The sequence below is a fragment of the Sinohyriopsis cumingii genome, chromosome 15 (genome assembly GCF_028554795.1).
Source record: "Sinohyriopsis cumingii isolate HCF-2022 chromosome 15, ASM2855479v2, whole genome shotgun sequence".
Taxonomy (NCBI): Eukaryota; Metazoa; Mollusca; class Bivalvia; order Unionida; family Unionidae; genus Sinohyriopsis; species Sinohyriopsis cumingii.
The window spans coordinates 85,722,770-85,744,759 of record NC_142975.1 but is presented as its reverse complement, the minus strand read 5'-3'; the positions used below and the strand labels follow the sequence as shown (position 1 = coordinate 85,744,759).

At 35.1% G+C, this 21,990-nt stretch overlaps 1 protein-coding gene across 1 annotated transcript in view; it reads left to right on the top strand.

The window, feature by feature from the left end:
- LOC149782244 (uncharacterized) overlaps positions 1-21,990 on the top strand; it is a 577,549-nt gene that overhangs the window by 519,945 nt on the left and 35,614 nt on the right. Inside the window, exons 180-184 of the mRNA XM_089935097.1 lie at positions 1,871-2,010; positions 3,074-3,165; positions 6,583-6,775; positions 16,468-16,576; positions 17,160-17,370. Coding sequence (XP_089791223.1) covers positions 1,871-2,010; positions 3,074-3,165; positions 6,583-6,775; positions 16,468-16,576; positions 17,160-17,370 — 745 coding nt within the window. The remainder of the gene's footprint in view (positions 1-1,870; positions 2,011-3,073; positions 3,166-6,582; positions 6,776-16,467; positions 16,577-17,159; positions 17,371-21,990) is intronic.

Below are 21,990 nucleotides of genomic sequence, written 5' to 3'. Positions count from 1 at the left end.
CAAAATTGGCGTGATTGACATGTCATACATCAGTGACCAGCTCTTTCAATAACTACATCAAGAGGCTGTTACAAACTACTAGGATTGTTTTTCTTGTTATTTTGCATGTGCATATTTTCCAATATGTCCAACATGAAATTAAATAAAGGTAAATAAAGACTTCATAATTCGTGGGCCCATTAGAGCTTACCCAGGAGACCAGGCAGTACTATAATGTACAGTACTAACAAAGTGCAAATCTTGCTTAGCATCACTTATATCCTTGTTTATTGCCCAAAATGCAGATGCAGATCTTTCTTTGTTGAATGTTTTAACCAAAACACATTCTTCCAGATTACATTTCAGCCAGACATACATAGCTGTTTCATTTACTTTGACCTAAACACTCATGAGGTGGTGTTTTTCAATGATATAAGCAGTCCTACAAAGTGAGGAAATCATAATAAAAGGTACATATGTTTAATTGTATATGGCATTACCTGCATATATTCACATTGCTCTTAAATGTTCATGAAAAAATGATCATAAAAAGGCTTTTGGCTGAATACAATTTTAATTTTCCACTCATTGGAATGGAATCCAATTGTTTCAGTCTTCTTTGTCTATAATTGGTGTCCTTTGTTTTCAAACAGCAATTCAGGCAAGTAAATTATTTAAACTCTAAAACTGGCATGGGTTAAGACGGAATTTTGTCAGGCAGCTATACCAGTACCTTGATGTGGAATTGCCTTTTGCTCCATAATAATTGTTTGATTACCATTATAGCTGTTTAAAGGGGATTTAAGGTCACTTACATAAAAGTAAAATTACAAGTTTTTAAGGTATTGCAATTATTTTTGAAGCATTATTTCTGAAACTTCTTTATTGTATTTTGGAGATATTATTTAAGTTTATGACAGTAATTTGTTTGATTTGGATCCATGGGATGTAAAACTTTAAGCATAAGTTCAAAACTTCAATGTGGACCATTTATAAATATGCTTACTAAATGGGAGCATTCAGCCAAACACTGTTGTCAAACTTGGATCACATTTTAATGAATTTTGTGTTTACACTTTCAAGGAAAAATAAAAACATAATTACTGGTGCATTTATACAAAATTCTAAATTGCAATAAGGCATAAAAAAGCAGTATGGAAAGCTTACTGTTACAGCAACCCACGAATCTTCAGTTCTTGTTATCATCCAATCAAACTATACACAAATCTCAATTAGGTCGAAATTATACGAAAACAGGAAAATTAAATTAAATTTATTGACTTTTCAAACAAATTATCATAAATTCGAACATTTCCATGTAACAATTCATGATGATTGTCCCTTAACAACCACAAAGTCAATTTTCTTTGTTGTCATTATGATCAATAATACATTAGTCAATTACCCTGGCAGAGTCATACCAAAAACTTATTTTTTAAAATGGTACTATCGCTTGGCACTTGGCACTCAGAGGTTAGTGTTAGGATTGGTGAGCCTGGTGTCAGGATAATGTGACAGAGTGGGACATGATGCTACATGTCTGTGACATGATGCCCCAGTGCTAGACATCACTATAAGCTGCTGGATTACAGATATCATAGCGATATGACTGAAAAATTGTTAAAGCTATGTTAAAAATAAAAACACACACACACATCAATCAATTAGTGGAAAAACCGTCAAGGTGTCCATACATGAAAAATTTGGTATAATTTTGTGTTCCAACAGTTATAGGTCATAAAATAAATTACTTTTGAAAATAATTTAGTGTGTCCCAAGACTTACAGTGTCCCAAGATTTACACTCAGTACAGTATAGAAGATCATTTATGAATTTAATCTATACACCCATTAGAATAGATAACTAATGCTTTTATCTTTGTTTATTTCAGAGTCCAAGCTTACTCAAAATCCTTTTCTCTAATATCTGTTGGCCAGCTTGCAATGCCTGGGCCTTTGTTGGTTAAGTATCCACATGACTTTAGCGTAGGAGAGAATGGTAGCTTAACTCTGTTGGTTCACTGGAATCCAAGTAAGTTAAAAATGTTATAACTTCCATATTTACACTAAATCTAGAAGCTACTAATTATTTAATAGAGAACCAGTCTACTGGTCTACTGATTGGGGAATTAAAAAAATAGAGTTTTAAGTATTTTAGATGCTCCTATTTGCTGGTAAATGGATTTAATTTTTTTCATTATACATTTCATAGACTTCAGTCGTTGTAGAATAGTTGGCAAAAAATATTTGCTTTTATTTTGATATCCTGAATTTAATTTCCTAGTGACAAATTACTGCTAGGTTATGGTATTATGTGCAGAACAGAGAGTCTCCCCCCCCCCCCGGTTTAGGAGCATGGGACTCGAAGAAATGCTGCATAACACCTGTATTTCAATGCTGCATAACACCTGTATTTCAATGCTGAAATATTGTTCTCTAACTCTCATGAATCTAAGAATGTGTGGCTTGTATGTCAGCCTAAAGCAGCTTTATTTATAATATTACAATATTTAGTTGTAACATTTATAAAATTATGTTTGTCTTGGAGGCATTTTAAACTCTCCATGCTTATTGCATTGTCTATTCTCTTTTACCAAATATATTTTGTATTATTAATAATAGTAACTATTTGGTCTTGGATTGACCTTCCTTGTGAATTTTTTATGTCAAGGGAGGCAATTCAAATTTTGGTAAATGATAACCAGTATTTAGAACTGTACTTATATGCTAGTTAAAAAGGACCATTATTAGTAGCGTAGAGTTAAATTCTTATTTTTGATATCGCTGTAAATTGGGACCACTTCAGCCTTGCAAGCCAGCAGTATTCTTAATATTTTGATTATCACAAAATACTTTGTGAATTGTAATGACTTCTTGTAAAGTAAATAATCTTTTTATGGACTTTCAGAGTCCAGAAAATTAAAGCAAAGTAAAATTTTGTAACATGCTATTTGAAAAAAGTAAACTATAGAAATCATAGTTTGGTAACAATAAAGTACTGTATAAAATAGTTGAATTCCAAAAGTATGTTTATAATGTAACTTACCTGACAGATCCTAACTTAATTCTCATTCTTCTTGTATATTTGTTCTAAGCATTACAGTTGTGGAAAATCTCCAGCAGAACTTGCCTGTACCAAATAAATACAGAGGTTTACAATGTAACAGAGGGATCGATCACTGTGAAGGTCAGAATATCATATTTTTTCAAGCTAGACCAATGTGAAAAATTAAACAAATCATTCTGATATTACCTGGAATATCCTTTGATAAAAATTAGTGGAAAAATGTTTGGAATGGAGGGAGTGTGTTATATTAGGAAAATCTGGGACGGGCTCAGGTTCAGTCGAAGCATTATGGAGGTTTTCTTAGATGCACATGCAGGGTATGTCCTGGATTGTCTCTACTTTCTAAGCTTGGAGTTGAAATCATGACTTGACCCAGATTAGCCTAGAAAACATGGCTTTCCTAGCTGGGACTAGTAAACATGGATTGTCCCAGCTTGGAGTAGTAAACATGGATTGTCCCAGCTTGTCCTAGAAAAAATTCTTTTCGAGCTTGGTCTAGTAAACTTGGATTGTCCTAGCTTGGCCTAGAAAACACGGATTATCCCAAGATCATGGCCTGGTAAACATGGCTTATCCCAGCTAGGCCCTGGTAAACATGGCTTGTCCCAGCTTTCCCAAATAAACATGGCATGTCCCAGCTTGGCCTGGTAAACTTGGCTTGTTCCAGCTAGGCCTGGTAAACATGGCTTGCCCCAGCTTGGCCTGGTAAACATGAATTGTCCCAGCTTTGCCAAGTAAACATGGCTTGTCCCAGCTTGGCCTAGGAAACTTGACTTGTCCCAGCTTTGTCTAGAACTAGTGCCATACATCTTTACTGGTTCTATCATAAATAAGCATTCAAGATTTTAATTACATAATGCCTAAAACATCTGCATTTAACCCATGTGCAAATGAAGTATAAATCTGTCAACTGTTCAAGACATTCTGATACTTAAGAAGAATGTTATCTTAACAAATAAGTAAATTTCTACATTAGTCAGTCCATTGGCAAAAGAAGCCTTCTTGATACAATAGGAGTTTAGAGCTTGATTTCTTGGCAGGAAAACCCAGAAATGAATACTGTAATAGCCTTGGCCACATGTGGCTTAACAGTTCAGGCATTGTACAACTAAGGCATCATTGACAAATATGTGTTCAGATTATGCATTACTGTACAAGTTATAGTAGTGCTCAGATTATGCATTACTGTACAAGCTATAGTATGTGTTCAGATTATGCATTACAGTACAAGTTAACTATGTGTTCAGATTATGCATTATAGTACAAGTTATAGTATGTGTTCAGATTATGCATTACAGTACAAATTAACTATGTGTTCAGATTATGCATTACAGTTCAAGCTATAGTATGTGTTCAGATTCTGCATTACAATACAAGTTTCAATATGTGTTCAGATTATGCATTAAAGTACAAGTTACAGTATGTGTTCAGCTTATTCATTACAATACAAGTTATAGCATGTGTTCTGATTATGCATTACAAGTTATAGTATGTGTTCAGATTATGCATTACAGTACAAGTTATAGCATGTGTTCAGATTATGCATTACAGTACAAGTTATAGCATGTGTTCAGATTATGCATTACAGTACAAGTTACAGTGTGTGTTCAGATTATGCATTACAGTACAAGTTATAGCATGTGTTCAGATTATGCATTACAGTACAAGTTACAGTATGTGTTCAGATTATGCATTACAGTACAAGTTATAGCATGTGTTCAGATTATGCATTACATTACAAGTTATAGTATGTGTTCAGATTATGCATTACAGTACAAGTTATAGTAGAGTATGATTAAGAAGACTTTCAGTTTGCACAAAGCTAAAACTAAACTGATATCCAAAACCTAGATGTTGTTTCTTGTGCAGTAAATGCAGTGATGACTACTGCAAACATTGTGCCAATAAGTTTGCATAATTGTAGGGATTTCCATGCAGTTTTTAAAGATAAGTATGAAATGCATTGTCACATTTCCACATAGGCCAGCTAAGCTTTTAAGTATGAAATGCATTGCCATACTTCCACATAGGCCAACTAGACCTTTAAGTATGAAATGCAGTCACATTTCCACATAGGCCAGCTAAGCCTTTAAGTATGAAATGCATTGCCATACTTCCACATAGGCCAACTTGACCTTTAAGTATGAAATACAGTCATATTTCCACATAGGTCAGCTAGGCCTTTAAGTATGAAATACAGTCATATTTCCACATAGGTCAGCTAGGTCTTTAAGTATGAAATGCAGTCACATTTCCACATAGGTCAGCTGGGCCTTTAAGTATGAAATGCAGTCACACTTCCATATAAGTCAGCTAGGCCTTTAAGTATGAAATACAGTTATATTTCCACATAGGTCAGCTAGGCCTTTACGTATGAAATGCAGTCATACTTCCATATAGGTCAGCTAGGCCTTTAAGTATAAAATACAGTCATACTTCTATATAGGTTAGCTAGGCCTTTAAGCATGAAATGGTCATATTTCTATATAGGTCAGCTAGGCCTTTAAGTATGAAATGCATTGTTATATTTCCAGTAAGGCCAGCTAAGCCTTTAAGTATGAAATGCATTGTCATACTTCCACATAGGCCAGCTAAGCCTTTAAGTATGAAATGCATTGCCATACTTCCACATAGGCCAGCTAAACCTTTAAGTATGAAATGCATTGTCATACTTCTGCATAGGCCAGCTAAGCTTTTAAGTATGAAATGCACTGTCATATTTCCACATAGCCCAGCTAGGCCTTTAAGTATGAAATGCATTGTCATATTTCCACATAAAGCTAGGCCTATACCCAGGGCAGCAAATGTTAATGGGAGGTATCATTTGTTAGATCAAATGTCAAGCTGACTGACTAAAAGGAAAAAATGGTTTCCACATAATAACATCAGTCTGACATCACCAACCCATGCCCATGTGTATGAATGACATTTTGCAATGAAAGGATGTTATTAATTTTTGGGTCCAGAATTCAGAAGACAAGGTAAATGCAAATGAAGAACAATAATTCTACTTAAACATTTCAGTTCTTAACCACGTGCCATCCCAAGTGTTAGTGGATGACTTACACATTGGGTAGGAAAGAAGACTGTTGATTTGGAGGTTTAAATGTCAGATGTCATAGCCATTGTTATTGAATGAAGAAAATGGTTTTTCATAATAACTCCAAGTCTAGATCAGATATATTGAACAAAACTTTTAAAGGACTTGTATACACTTATATGTATGAAAGAGGCCAATTGATGGTCAAAGGTCGGTGTCATTGTGACTCGAATAAAAATGGATGTTAAAAAATAACTTTTGTTCTAGAGTAAATTTTTTACCAGTCCCCGTGAATGGTGTTCACTTAGCATAATAAAAACACCTGTAGATTCTGGGTTCAACAGGTCAGAAGTTACTGGTATGTTTGGTCATGATAAGTCTAATTAAAAAAGAAATGGTTTCTGCATATTGAGTTTAGTGTCTTAAAAGTGTCGCATCAACAAATATTTGGTACAACACAGGCATATAATTTGAAATGTATTATATGCTTGTTTCAGGTATGTGACACCTGGGCCAACAACACAGAGTATGAAAATCAACAGCTTCCACTGTTTAATGGAGTAACGAATCTCACTGACACCTTCTTTTACCAAGGAACACAGTTTGCTATCATTACTGCACTGCCCACCATTCCCAACGAGCCCCCGGTGCTGACCAGTACAAAGGTCATGGTTATGCTTGAGGATGAGGGTAAGATACATCATAGTCTTCATTTTTAGCTTTCCTGGTCACAGAAGTGCTCATGGCAAGGTGTGTTGTCTGTCATCCATCTATCGACACAAGTTTGTTACTGCTCCTTCTCCTAAACTACTTGGACAATTGCCATCAGACTTTACACACACATTCATGCCATTATCTACATGGAAATGATGCCTATCAGACTTTACACAAACATTCATGCCATTATCTACATGGAAATGATGCCTATCAGACTTTACACACACATTCATGCCATTATCTACATGGAAATGATGCCTATCAGACTTTACACACACATTCATGCCATTATCTACATGGAAATGATGCCTGTTAGTCTTTACACACACATTCATGCCATTATCTACATGGAAATGATGCCTATCAGACTTTACACACACATTCATGCCATTATCTACATGGAAATGATGCCTCTCAGACTTTACACACACATTCATGCCATTATCTACATGGAAATGATGCCTATCAGACTTTACACACACATTCATGCCATTATCTACATGGAAATGATGCCTGTCAGTCTTTACACACACATTCATGCCATTATCTACATGGAAATGATGCCTGTTAGTCTTTACACACACATTCATGCCATGATCTACATGGAAATGATGCCTATCAGACTTTACACACACATTCATGCCATTATCTACATGGAAATGATGCCTATCAGACTTTACACACACATTCATGCCATTATCTACATGGAAATGATGCCTGTTAGTCTTTACACACACATTCATGCCATTATCTACATGGAAATGATGCCTATCAGACTTTACACACACATTCATGCCATTATCTACATGGAAATGATGCCTCTCAGACTTTACACACACATTCATGCCATTATCTACATGGAAATGATGCCTATCAGACTTTACACACACATTCATGCCATTATCTACATGGAAATGATGCCTGTTAGTCTTTACACACACATTCATGCCATGATCTACATGGAAATGATGCCTATCAGACTTTACACACACATTCATGCCATTATCTACATGGAAATGATGCCTCTCAGACTTTACACACACATTCATGCCATTATCTACATGGAAATGATGCCTATCAGACTTTACACACACATTCATGCCATTATCTACATGGAAATGATGCCTCTCAGACTTTACACACACATTCATGCTATTATCTACATGGAAATGATGCCTATCAGAGTTTACACACAATTCATGCCATTATCTACTTGGAAATAATGCCTATCAGACATCCAGTATGACTACCACAACAGCTATCTTGAATTTGCTACTCCTCCTGAACAAATAGTCATATCACCATATCACTGAAATACTTCCTCTGATGTGTAGTTGGTCATAAATGAAAAAAGTGCCAATCAGATGTCTAATATTGCCACCACAGCAGGCATCATGAAAATCTTGTTATTGCTATCCTTCCTTCACAGAATGTCGTGTTGACACAAGATTTTCACCAGAAGACTTTATGACGTAAATTGGTCCTAAGTGAAAATGGTATGGATCTGATGTCCGATATTGCCTTCACAGTGGCCACCTTAAAATCTTACCGCTTCTCCTCTTCAATGGATATTCATATATTAATGTGAGGTTTTCACTAAAAGATTTCTTATAATGTCTTTTTGACCCAACTTGAAAATGGTATTGAGCTGATGTACGGTATAGCCATCACAGTGGCAATCTTAAAATTGTCATCACTAGTCATGCTGAACTGAAAGTAATGTTGCTGTAATGTCACCCTATCAGTAAGAGGTGTGGTTAATTGGATTCGGCTGGCATTATCTAGGGGATGACCTCCTTCGATATTATGGCCCAGAGTGAGTGGATAGATTGAACATCAACAGAGAATTGAGCAAGACTATTGGGAAGAAAAAATGCAATACGAGCCCCCTTAGACAAGAAAAATAATAAAATTTAATCAATAACAATTAATAGCGGCAACTCCAATTCAACCTAAGTTATGTCGTCAGAATTTAATGGCGGTGTCTAATTTGAATTTACTTCATCATAATAATGAGTAATGAAAAGAGCACAATGTCCACAACTGATTGTATCACCTTCCTCTCTTGACCCATGTATCACTCTTCCTGTTCTCTCTAGTCTTCCTATTCTGAATGCTTCATTTCTTTCTGGACTTCCTAGTCTTTTATTCTGAACATGTCATCTCTTTCCAGACTGCCGCTTTCGGACTGTCCCGTCTCTCCCAGATAGCTGCTTCCTTAATGGACAAAATTAACCCTAAATCTCTATATGTATCACTTTCTATATGTACATAAAATTCCCTCACTTATTTTATTCAGAATCATAACTAGCTATCCAAACACTGCATTAATTCTGACCTAATTTGATAGATCATCACCCTCGCTTCTCAGCGACCAACCATAAATTAACACGTGAGTGGTGTATTTAACATTACCGATTCTCTTTACCTACCCCTTCCAAATGCTCGATTACTATTGCATAAAATTCACAAAATTCTAGCTCACAGCATTCCATAACCTACAAGATTATTTAAACATTACAAAATCAGATATAAATATGTGACTATCGTTAACTTACAATAATCAGTTTTGTCCTAACAGAAAAAGGAAATTATTTCACATAACCTTATGAAATCCTACACACATGAAAATTTGGATGGCATGCAATCCATCAATTCTATCAATGAACTAATAACTGTAAAATTAAAGAGATTAATTGCATAACAACTCTAGCATGAATAATATGGATCTCTGTCATTTCAAACACATTTGCATAAAACAATCAAAAATAGACAATTACATGAAAAATTAAAATTCAATACCTTAATGCTGTTCTCTTTCAGAAATTGTGTATCCTAGCACTAAAACCTGTCTTTTCTTACAAATTAGCTACCTGGTCCCCTTTTCTTGTTTAACAAGGAAAACACCATTCCTTTTAGGTTTCCTTGGAGCCAAACTTCTTCTCTCTCAGGAATTTTTGGAGTAAAGGATTTCGACCAACGTCATCATTTTAAATTCACATTGCTTCCAAAGTGTCCACCTTAATTTACTCTGACAAATTGTATGCAGCATTTCCTAAATTTCTCCCTAGATAATCATTTCTTTCATTGGATTTTTGACAACCTAGAATCTCTGAACTATGTTGTATATCAACTTCCCTTTGAAAATGATAATTTGACACGGGTTCCTATCAAGCGGTTATGGTTGGTAGCTCAAATGTTTACTTTCTCAGGGCAGCATTGCAATAGCCCGGTCAAATCTCAATGAGTCATAGATGCTGGTCTTTCAAGTTCAACACTGACATGGGGGAAAGAAGAAAGGTCGAAGTGACTCGTCACAAAGACGTTTCTGGCTTAAATGTGATAAAATTTAATGCTTGTTGCATTCAACTTTAAGGTTCAATACTTGTTCAAAATTCGACACTTTACAATTGCCATTTAAATTTTGGCAGAAGACTTCTTATAATGTCCAGTTGGTCCGAAATAAAAATTATGCCCCCTTGCACATCCAGTAGGACTGACTCAGTGGCCATCTTGAAAATATTCTGTCATCACCACTCCTTCTGAAAGGTTTGTCATTTCAACATAGGATTACTAAATGACTTCTATGATGACTTTTGAGTCCTAAATGAAAATGGTGCTGATCTGAATCCAGTATGTCTGCCAGTCGCCTGTTTAGGCTCAAATAAACAGTAACACATGAAAGAGTGAAAAAAAACAAGCTTTGAAAAAATGTAATGCGTATATTTCCAGGAAAAAAGAATTAATCCTTTTGGATCCAAATAATCTGGAGAAAAATTAACATATAACTCAAAAATTGGCTTCAACAGAAGGAAACAGCTTGACATCAAGCATTTTTTAAGACCAGACTACTAAATTCTCTCTAAGTATCACTTATTAACACTAACTAATGTGCAATTTCGGAAATGACTGAATTACAAAATAGAGGATCACGTGATCATGTTTATATTAAAATAATCATGTAGCCCCAGTATGACCTTGATAAAAACCAACTATTTACAAGCCTAGGGTCACATATCCAATACAGCCTCGATCTCACTCATTACTCCTACAAGAAAAATAAATTTTAAAAAAAAACTTGTTGATTTGACTGTTACTAAATTTGAATTAAGATCGGGAAACAAGTCAGTCTTATGTTTACAGAAATGAACAGTCAAGGTCAAGCTATTTTCTGGAAAAAAGAATGAGCTCCTAGTAAAGTGATTGTCATTTATCACCCTGATTAGAATAAAGAGAATGAGTAGTTAAAAGAGAATCACTGTGATCAATACCTTCTGATTGATCCAAACAAGGAGTGAAAGTCACCTCATCAAAGCCTGACCAATACATGTGTCAGCTAAAGAAATACTTTCCTTATCAACATCATTCTCAAGAGCTTTCTTTGCCATAGCTCTGGTAACTGCACAAGCTGGGAATAAATCAGGGAATTCTTTTTCAATTGGATCAACTTTCTGATCCAAGCAAGGCTTGTCAGTTACAAGTGGATTAATCACAACCTTGTCTCCAGCTAGGTCGTTGCCTAGTAATAAATGAATGCCCTCAACAGGTAAAATAGACACTGTGCTGACTGTCATGGGTCCTGAGATTAAGTCTGATGATAAATTTACACAATGGAGGGGAACATTAACAAAGCTGCACTCTACTCCCTGAATAAGAACACTTTCGTTAGAAGGAGACTTCTCAGAAAAAGGCAAAGTACCTGACAATAAAAGACTCTGAGAAGCTCCTGTGTCCCTTAAAAATTTTTAATAGGAATAGGATTGGCCGAATCACCCAAGAGTGATATAGAACCTTTCAAAATGAATGGTTCATAATTCTCCATAATAAAATTAGATTGGGGTTTATTAGACCCAACAAATGTATTGCTTTAAATACCTGACCGTGACCTTGACCTCTTAGAATGAAAAGCGTTTTAAATACATCTGTCTTGATTCTGATGCCTATTTTTCAATTTGTAGAAATCAGAAATAACGTGTCCTTTTTTCTTGCAATAGGTACACGTAGGAAAAGACAAGGATCTTTGGTCAAGCTTATCAGAAGCTTGATTTTTAGAAGTTGTGCCAGTTTGAGTTTTAGAAAGGCATGTATTAGGCTGAAAGACTTTTCTGCCAGAAGAGTGTTAAGTAGAAGTCTTATTTACAAAAGAAACTTTGAGTTAAAGAATACTCATCCACAGCTCGAGCAGCATTTTCCAAGGTTTCAATCTGATGCTCATCAAGATAAGACTTAATGTCACTATGGACACAGTTCTTGAACTTTTCAAGTAATAAAAGTTATTTGAGACTTTTATAATCTAGTTCAACTTTCTTGGCTAAGCACACCTATCAAATAACTGCTCTTTTTCTCTAGCAAATTTGACATGAATTTGTCCAGCTTCTTTTCAATAATTTCTGAATTTTTGCAGATAAGCTTCAGGGACTTACTCATAACCCCTTAAGATGCATTCCTTAACTGTATCATAGTCACCACTTTGGTGAACTGACAGTGAATGGTAAATATCACTAGCCTTACCAGTGAGTACACATTGTAATAATTGAGTCCAATGCTCCCTATGCCATTTCAAATTTTCAGCAACGTTTTCAAAACAAGTAAAATATTTGTCTACTTCTTTTTCTCTGAAAGGGGGCACTAATCTAATATTCTTTGCAAGATCAAAACTTAAATTTGGATTTGAAGTGTGAATATGCTTTTCACTTGCCAGCTCCATTTCTTTTATTCTAAATTGATATTCCCTCTCTTTCTCTCAATCTTCTGTATCTAATTGCATTTGTATTTGTTCTTTTTGTAATTGCATTTCTTTTTCTTTTTCTTCCGCTTGTAAATGCATTTGTTCTTTTTGTAACTGCATTTGTCTTTCTTTCTCTTTTTCTTCCACTTGTAAATGCATTTGTTTTTCTTTCTCTCTTTCCTCTCTCTCTCTCTCTCTCCTCTTTCTCATATTGTAACGCATTTGTTTTTCTTGCAACTGCATTTGCATCTCTCTCTCTCTCTTTCTTCTTTCTGAAGTTCCAGCTTCCTTAACTCCAATTCTATATTGTATTTTAATTCTAATTCCTTTACTTTTGTGTCAGTGTCTGATACAGACTTACTGATCAAAACCAAAGCCCTTTTATCCAAAACATTCTTTTCAACCAAATGCTGAACCAAAATATTTCTTATTTCTTGTTTCGTTAAAGAATCAGAAAGTTCATATTTTCTGGCAACTTGAATTAATGCATCTTTTTTAAAAAGATCTAATTGTTCCTGGGTAGGATTTGAAAGAAAGATTTCCACTTTTGATGAATTTTAGAAAAAGCTTGCCAATTTCACTAAGATTTAAAACACAGGGAATTCAAATTTCAAAAAACAAAGTTTTCTGAAATATTCTATCCAAAATTCAAAATAATCCAGGGCGAGCTACCCAATTCTTATGTTACAGGTTTAGGCTCAAATAAACATTAACACAAGAAAGAGTGAAAACAGTAAGCTTTGAAAAATTTAACAAATAATTTATTTCCCTGGAAAAATACTGTAAAAATGAAAAAAATAAGAACGTATGATTTTAAGAATCAAATCCAAAAATAATCCCAGAATAATCCATGAATAAAATTTTAGAAGTCCTAATATTCTAATGATTTCAAGTTCAAGTCCCAATGAAGAATCAAAGATGAAAGGTAATGATGTATGCTGTATCTGGTACAGTGTGGTTGTCTACAGTTCTTGTAAAATCCAATAAATAATCCTCCAGTTTTGGAAATCCAAATAAAAATTTTAAGAAATGCCTTTGTTCAAGAATTCTGTAAGAGCATGCATATATTTCCAGGAAAAAGAATTAATCCTTTTGAATCCAAATAATCTGGAGAAAAATTAACATATTACTCAAAAACTGGCTTTAGCAGAAGGAAACGACTTGACATCGAGCGTTTTTTAAGCCCAGACTGACTAAATTCTCTCACTTATTAAAACTAACTAATGCACAATTTCAGAAATGCCTGAATTACAAAATAGAGGATCATGTGATCATGTTTACATATAAAAAGATCATGTAGCCCCATTATGACCTTGATCAAAACCAATCATTTTACTCTAAGAATAAAATTTGAAAAAGTTGTTTACTTCACTAAAAACTATTTACAAGCCTAGGGTCACATATCCAATACAGCCTCGATCTCACTTTTATTACTTCCACAATAAAAATAAATTAAAAAAATGAACTTGTTGACATGACTGTTACTAAATTTGAACTAAGATCGGGAAGCTAGTTAGTCATATTTTTGCAGAAATAAACAGTCAAGGTCAACCTATTTTCTGGAAAAAGTATGAGTTCCTAGTAAACAGAACTAGATTATTTTGAAATATAATTTTTAAAAAGTGGAAAGATTTTAAAACTTACAAACAGTTAAATCAGATATACATAACACTGCCACAGAGGCCATCTTGAAAATCTTTTTATCGCAACTTTCTTATTGTTTCTGGTTGGTCCTTGAAAGTCATCTGACTTCCAGTATGTCTACCAGAGCAACTAATTTAAAAGTCTTTTTATCACTAAAGAATATCAAGGATGGTTTCAACACTCAGAAGTTTAAAAAAGAAAATTGTCTTGACCTGAATTCTTGGAAATTCTTTCCACCCAGTAGAACATTGGTCCTTTTGAGGGACTCTAGTGTATGGAGACTAAATTTATCAAGCGATCTCAGAACTTAGTTTCTTTGGTGTTTAATTATGCAACACAAGAAAATAAGATACAAACTCTCTCCTTTCCAATGATCAAACTTGAAAATAAACCTATTCCCTGATTTTTCATAAGCTTATAGTGTGGGTTTACCCTTTCTTCCACTTCTTTCTTTGTTCTTTTGTTATAACAGTCTATGTGTACAAGGAATCCTCCTGTCTGCCTTCATCCAGCAAACAATCTTGCTAGTACAACACTAGTCTTGTAGAGTTTGATGGATTGCCATGGTCTTGGTAAATATTATAGCAATCAAATCATTTTGCACCTCTTTGACTTTCTCTAGAATGCAGTTTATGACTAAATCTTGTGAATGCAACTAGTGTCATATTTTGGTAAAATGGTATGGTCATGATCAGAAGATTTGCATATCAACAAATCACATTGCTCTGGAAATTGTTTTATGTAGCTATTACTTTTTTGTATCCCGAGTGGCCGAGTGGTCTAAAGCTCTCACTGTTATGGATCATTGCCATTTCACCTCTGTCTGTGTGGGTTTTGAGTCTCAGGTTTGGCCAATGTGAGTACATGAAAACACTTGCCAATAGGTTCTCATGGGTTGGTGGTTCTTTCAGGGGTTTTCCCCAAGTTCTTTCTCCACCATTCATACTGGCTGCCATGTATAGCCTATCTTGTGCTGAAAAATGGTGTTAAACCCTACAACAACAACAAGAACAACCTTTTTGTATTGTAGCTTAAATGTTGTCTATGACACAAATCATTAGCACAGCTAATAACACAGTGTTTGTATGGATTGCCATGAAATTTGGTGAATATTTTGTTCCTCATCTGAAGATGAACATACCAACAAATCTGTACACACTAACAGTTTGAATGAGTTATGACTTCCATTAAACGCAGTGCAATTCAGAATCTTGTGAATACAACAAGATTTCAGAGGATCACAGTGAAACTTGGAAAATGTTATGATCATCATTTGGAGATGTCATGTCAACATATCATTGTGTTCCATTACTTTTGTTCAGAGTTGTTGCCGGGGCCCCGAGTGGTCGAGTGGTCTAAAGCACTCACCATTACGGATCACTGCCATTTCACCTCTGTCTGCATGGGTTCAAGTCTCGGGTTCAGCCAATGTGGGTATGTGAGAATAGTAGCCAGTAGCTTCTCGTGGGTCAGTGGTTCTTTCTGGAGTTTTCAGGGTCTTCCTCCACCATTAATACTGGCTACCATGTATAGCCTATCCTGTGCTGAAAAATGGCATTAAACCCTACAACAACAACAACAACAACAGAGTTGTTGCCCTTTTTTAATTGGATCCTGCTGTTAAGTATGGCATAATCTTTTAAATGCAAATAATGATACAGTGTTCAGTGGATATCCATGAAACTTTTTAGATGTTATTATCATAATTTAAAGATGCACATTTCAACTAACTACTATCCCCCCACCCACCCAGTTATATTTCCATTGTCTTGAATTTACTTTAACAAAATGTTTTGAATGTAACTTGCCTCATGGTTTTAAACATCTCTCTATTGAAGTTTGTACATATTTTGGACATCTTCTGAAAAGAAGTGCATTTCAAGAGATAACTGTGCTTTTGCCAGTTTTGCAAGAGTTATTGTCATTTTTATCTTACAGCTGATCGAAGATAGAAGTTGTGAATGCAACATGTCTGTTTTTTTATGGATCACTGTGGTCATTATATTAAGATGTACATATTGATCAGTGTTTGTGCTTTATGGTATGTATTATGGTCATCTTCAGGAGATTTGCATGTTGGCCAGTCATGATGCTTACACTATATTCAGAAGAGTTATGCCCTATTTTGAACATAGATTTCTCGCCATCCTGGGGTAGGGATGGGATGCAGGAGATGTTGTGTTATATTTGCCTGGACAAATTGCTCACCATTCAGAACCTGAATGGTAATTAGATAATAGTTATTAAAAGGTTATGATTTTGTTGATTTCATTAAATCATTTTTTTTTTTTAGGCACCATACTTCACACCATGGAAGCCATTGATCCTGAAGATGATCCATTCATCTTTATTCTCTACACTTTACCAGACCGTGGAAATGTCACTATCACTGAAAAAGGCCGGTAAGTGATACTACATTCAAGTCTTTATTCGCCACACTTTACCAGACTGGGGAAATATCAATTAGTCTGACAAAGGCTAGTATGTAATACTGTATTCAAGTCTTTATTCTCAACACTTTATCAGACTAAGGAAATATCACTGTGACTGACAAAGGCCAGTAAGTAATACCACATTCAAGTCTTTATTCCCACACTTTACCAGATGAGGAAAATATCACCATGACTGACAAAGGCTGGTAAGTTATACTGTATTCAGGTCTTTATTGTCCATACTTTAGTAGAATAGGGAGATTACTTAGACCAACAAGGATCAATAAGTGATACCTCTGTCAAAGTTACATCAGCAATTAGTCCAGTATCTCCAGTCTACAATACGGTATAAATGTTAATATGATGGACTAGAACCAGCAAGTGGTATTCGAATTTGTCTGCATCAGAATCTGTTAATTATATAATTAATATTAATTATCTATTTTTCAACTTAAGGTTACATTCTTACAGCATTTTAAACCCATTTCTTCAAGTGTCTGTTGATCAATATTTGGTTGAATTAATAATACAAACACCATCAATTTACTTTCAGATTTATATTCACACCATGTCAGGACTGCTCTGGTAATGTTACAATTGTTGTACAACTAGAAGATAAACCAACCATTTTTGGAGTGAAATCTGCCAGTTCACTTGTCAACATAACGATAGTTATACAAGACATCAATGATGCCCCCTACATGTTTGCTTACAGTGACAAAACTTATTCCCTCCTGGGACCAGACCCCACTGAGCCAGTTATGGTAAACAGAAATAAATGCCTGCCTTCAAATTTTCAAGTTACATTAATGAATATAACCTTTTTATTATTATTATTATTATTATTATTATTTTTATTATTATCATGATTATTATTTTCTTTATTATTATTATTATTACTGAATTTCTGCTGCAGTTGCTGGCAACTTTATACTGACACAATCTTGTATGATTTTAACTGTTAGCATTCTACATCAGCATTTTTCCACATGAATTTCTTTTCAAGTAGATGCTCATGATCCAAGCTGTGTGGTATTGTCACATGGTTTGTAAGACTTAGAAAAGTCTGTAATTTTCCCCCAAAATTATTTTTCACCATGAAAAGTGATTTAATTTTTTGAAACATTCCTTAATTTGATCAAATGGAATACAAATTATTAAAACTGATCTTTAAAAACCTCACTTTTTGAATTCATTATTTCTGTTATATATGTATTTTCCAAAAATAATAAATAAAATGGGATGAAATTGGGTAGATTAAATGACACACAACATCAATAGTTAACAAAGTAACATATAGAGAAGATTCTGCTTCTGTAAAACAATTTGAAAGTATTCCTAGAAAATACTTGGATAGCCTTGAAAAGTCCTGGGGGGGTAGGAAATAACTATATGGATGTATGTACCATGGTATGACTTGTACATCACCAACAATAACAGGATACTATGTTGTATGCAGTGACTACATTGGAGGCTTTTGCGGAGAAAAGATGAAAAGTCTTCATGAAAAAATGCTATTATTAGAAGCTTATTTCATTCATTTCATCTGTTCCTTTAAAATATATTATGTTTAATAATTTTTGCTTTTTTTTCCTTTTCTAGAGACATTATTTTGTAAATTCAAAGTATAAATGTTCTGTACCGAAGGTACATTTCTCAGATAAAAGGAATGTCTTATTGAGGGTATTTCTAGCAGATGTAACAAAAAATATTATGTTCAGAAAGACATTTTTCATTTTTGAGAGTTTATTTTGTAGCAGTTTTTATCAGGGAATATCATAGATGGTAATTTATTTTTACATGATTTATCGTCATAATCTAGTGTTAAAACTGCTAGTATCTTTCCACAACTACAAATTTCCACAATATTGTATGTACAGTGGAACCCCGCTATAACGCGCCCCGCCATAACGCGAATTCGGATATAACGCGGTCGTAGCATGGCTCCCGAAATTTCGTATATTCATTCACACATGGAGAAAAAAAAAATTGGAAAAAAGTAAAAAAAACAAAACAAGAAATTAACTTCATTTTGGGCATGAGATTAGTTGTGACTTTTAAAATAATATGATCGTGGCATGGTTCCTGAAATTTGAAATTCATTTACGTGTATTTTTATCGGACCGTGAAAATATTTGTTTAACGTACGAGAAATAGTGTGTAAAACGTTTATTATAATTTGGTGGAAGAATTCGCGTATGACTTTTAATAATAAACGATCGGAACTTAACAATTTATCCAGGTTCTTTAAGTGATTTTGGAGAAGTGATCGTGTATGAATTCTAAAATAATACGATATATATAACGTACGAGAAATAGTGTGTACAACGCTTGGCTTCTGAAATTTATCAATTTGAACAGGTTGTGGTGAAGCTCCGTATTCTACTCTAGAAGAGAAAACTGGTTTCATTAGGTTTTTGAATTGTTAAGCCGAAGTAAACATTATCGGAAGTGTTACTTGTTAAGGTTCCATGAGTAAAGCCAGTAAGTCGTCTTTGTGATTGTCTTCCATGAATTCTGTATACAGTCGTTGCTCAAACAATAGCCGACATGGGCTTCTTATTTAACTGCAATCACAGCCAAGCAGCAGACAAAGCTGTGGTTGATACAAGAGTCGCACATCAAAGGACGAAAGCCGCCAACATGTATGCTGTGCTTGGCGGTGTGATCAAACAACAAACAGTTGAAAGTAAATAATATCCACTTTATTATCTGTAAATTAAAAGGGTATGAAATTGTACATCCGTTCAGCTTAATTTTGTTTTATATAAAAAGTGATTCGTAACCATTGCAGGCCTTCATTACTTAGTTATCGAGCTTTATCTGTGTACGTTGTTTGCTTATATAAAAAAATATTTTACTGTTATGGAAAAGCAAGTTCAAAAACGCAAGTCATTTTCTGCTAAAGAGAAACTGTATGCCATAGATCAACTAAAGAAGGGCAAACAACAAACTCAGCTTGCCAGAGATCTAGGAATCAGCGAGTCCACTTTGCGAGGGTGGAAAACAGATGAAGGAAAGCTCCGTAGTCTTCCCAACATTCTTGAAGAGGAAACTGGTTTACAGCGTAAAAGGGTTAAGTTAGCTAATGACAATGTCCTAGATTCAGCTTTGTACCAATGGTTTGTACAAGCTCGCTCAGAAGGTGTTCCAATTTCTGGCCCAATTCTGAAAGCCCAAGCAGAGAAATTTGATCGCCATATCAATGGAGATGATTCCAAATTTAAGGCGAGTAATGGCTGGCTAGACAGATTCAAGAAAAGGCATGCTATCAGCCAAGTTCTTGTGTCTGGGGAAATCCACTCCACTGACAAAGAGGCTGCCAATTCCTACCCGATTGGGCTTAAAAAGTTGCTGGAGGACGGTTGCTACACAGCCGACCAAGTTTACAACTGCGATGAGACTGGTTTATGTTATAAAATGTTACCCGATTGCACCCTTGCAACCAAGACTGACAGTCACAAACGAGAAGGTTTCAAGAAGAGGAAGGACAGAGTGACTCTCTTATTTTGTGTTAACAAGTCTGGCAGCCACAAAGTCAGACCTCTGATGATTGGAAAATCGAAAGCTCCCAGATGTTTTCATCATGTAAATATGAAGGCACTTCCATTTCAGTACACTAACAGCAAGAATGCTTGGATGAATAGCTCCATATTTGACGACTGGTTTCACAAAACATTCGTTCCAGATGTTCGGGCTCATTTACGAAAACTCAAGCTGGAGGAAAAAGCTCTCCTCCTGCTGGATAATTGCCCTGCCCACCCCCCAGCGGAAAATCTTGTCAGCAGTGATGGCAAGATCAAAGTTTCGTACCTCCCGAAAAACACTACATCAGAAATCCAGCCACTTGACCAAGGCATAATTTCCGTATTTAAACAAAATTATCGCCGTGAAATGATAAAGGGAATGGTAGCAGATAATAACGCATCCGTCGACACATCATTGGCATTACTCAACTTAAAAGAAGTATGTCACCTTGGAGGTAAAGCCTGGGATGCTATCACTGCACGCTGCATTGAACGATGCTGGATAAAGGGTCTTGGGCCAGCTTTTACGCCCTCGACACAAAATGATAGTGACGATGAGCTTGAATTTACAGGATTCACTGAAGACGACGTACGTTTAGCAGAAGAAGCACTCAAAAAATACGAGCACAGTCATCATGATATCCTTAACTGGTATTCAGTAGATGACATCTGCCCTATATACGAACACATGTCAGATGACGAAATTGTTACAAATGTCAGCAGGAAGAATGAAGCTGCACAATCAGAACCTGAAACCAGTGACAATAATGATAACGATGACGATGGCACCCCAACTCCCCCACCAAAAGTGTCTGAAGCAGTAGTACATTTAGAAGCAAGTTTAAGGTGGCTGGAAACACAAGATGTTGACAGCGTCAAAGTCCTTCAATTAAGAAACATTCTTGACTTTGCTAGAACCCAACAGTTCGCGGCAAAGAAGCAAATGTCATTGGATATATTTTTCAAGAAATGATGAAATTTAAATTTGGAACCACACTGACTTTGCACTTTGCGCAACGATTAATTTAGCAGTTTTCACATGTTTCTTTTGATGTTCACAGAATCTGAAATAAAAGTTATTTGCACGCTGAAATCATGCGTTGATTGTTAATTATTCTTGCAGTTGTCGCATATGATAAAATTTTAGCGGTATGAAATTTGTACAGACACCGTATGTAGACCCGGGAATAGCTGCATGCAATGACCGTACGATATCAGACGGCAAGTAAATGGTTTCAATATTTTGTTCATCCTATATTTTACACGACTAATTCAGACTATTACAAAATTATTGAATATTTTAAATCTGTACGATTTTCAATGAAATTACATCCATTATGGATGAACTGCATGCCACGACGGCACGGTAGCATACGGTGTTGATACACTTTTCATGATATAGCGATAGTCTGGTATTATCGGTCAATCTGTATTATCGTTCAAACAAATAAAAATTAGTAAATGTTTTTAATGCACAGTAATAACCTATAAATATATTAGCCATCGATTATTTTGAATATATCTTAATTAATGCATTCCAGTTAATATTCATCTGATGATAAGCCGACTTTTGATCATTGTACATGTATACACGTATATGTTCTTGGAAAAAAAGTTAAATATTGTAAAACCCCACATTAACGCGATCCGATTTTATGGACCCCGATCATCGCGTTATAGCGGGGTTCCACTGTAATTTGCATGAAAAAGATACTAATGTAGCCGTCATAAATTAATAAATAGGATTAGACAAAACTACATACATGTTATGTTCCGAGCAGGCAGAAAGAACGAGTTTGATACAACATAGGATTGTTGAGGCCATCAGGTTGAGACTATATTCCAAAGCCATATCAG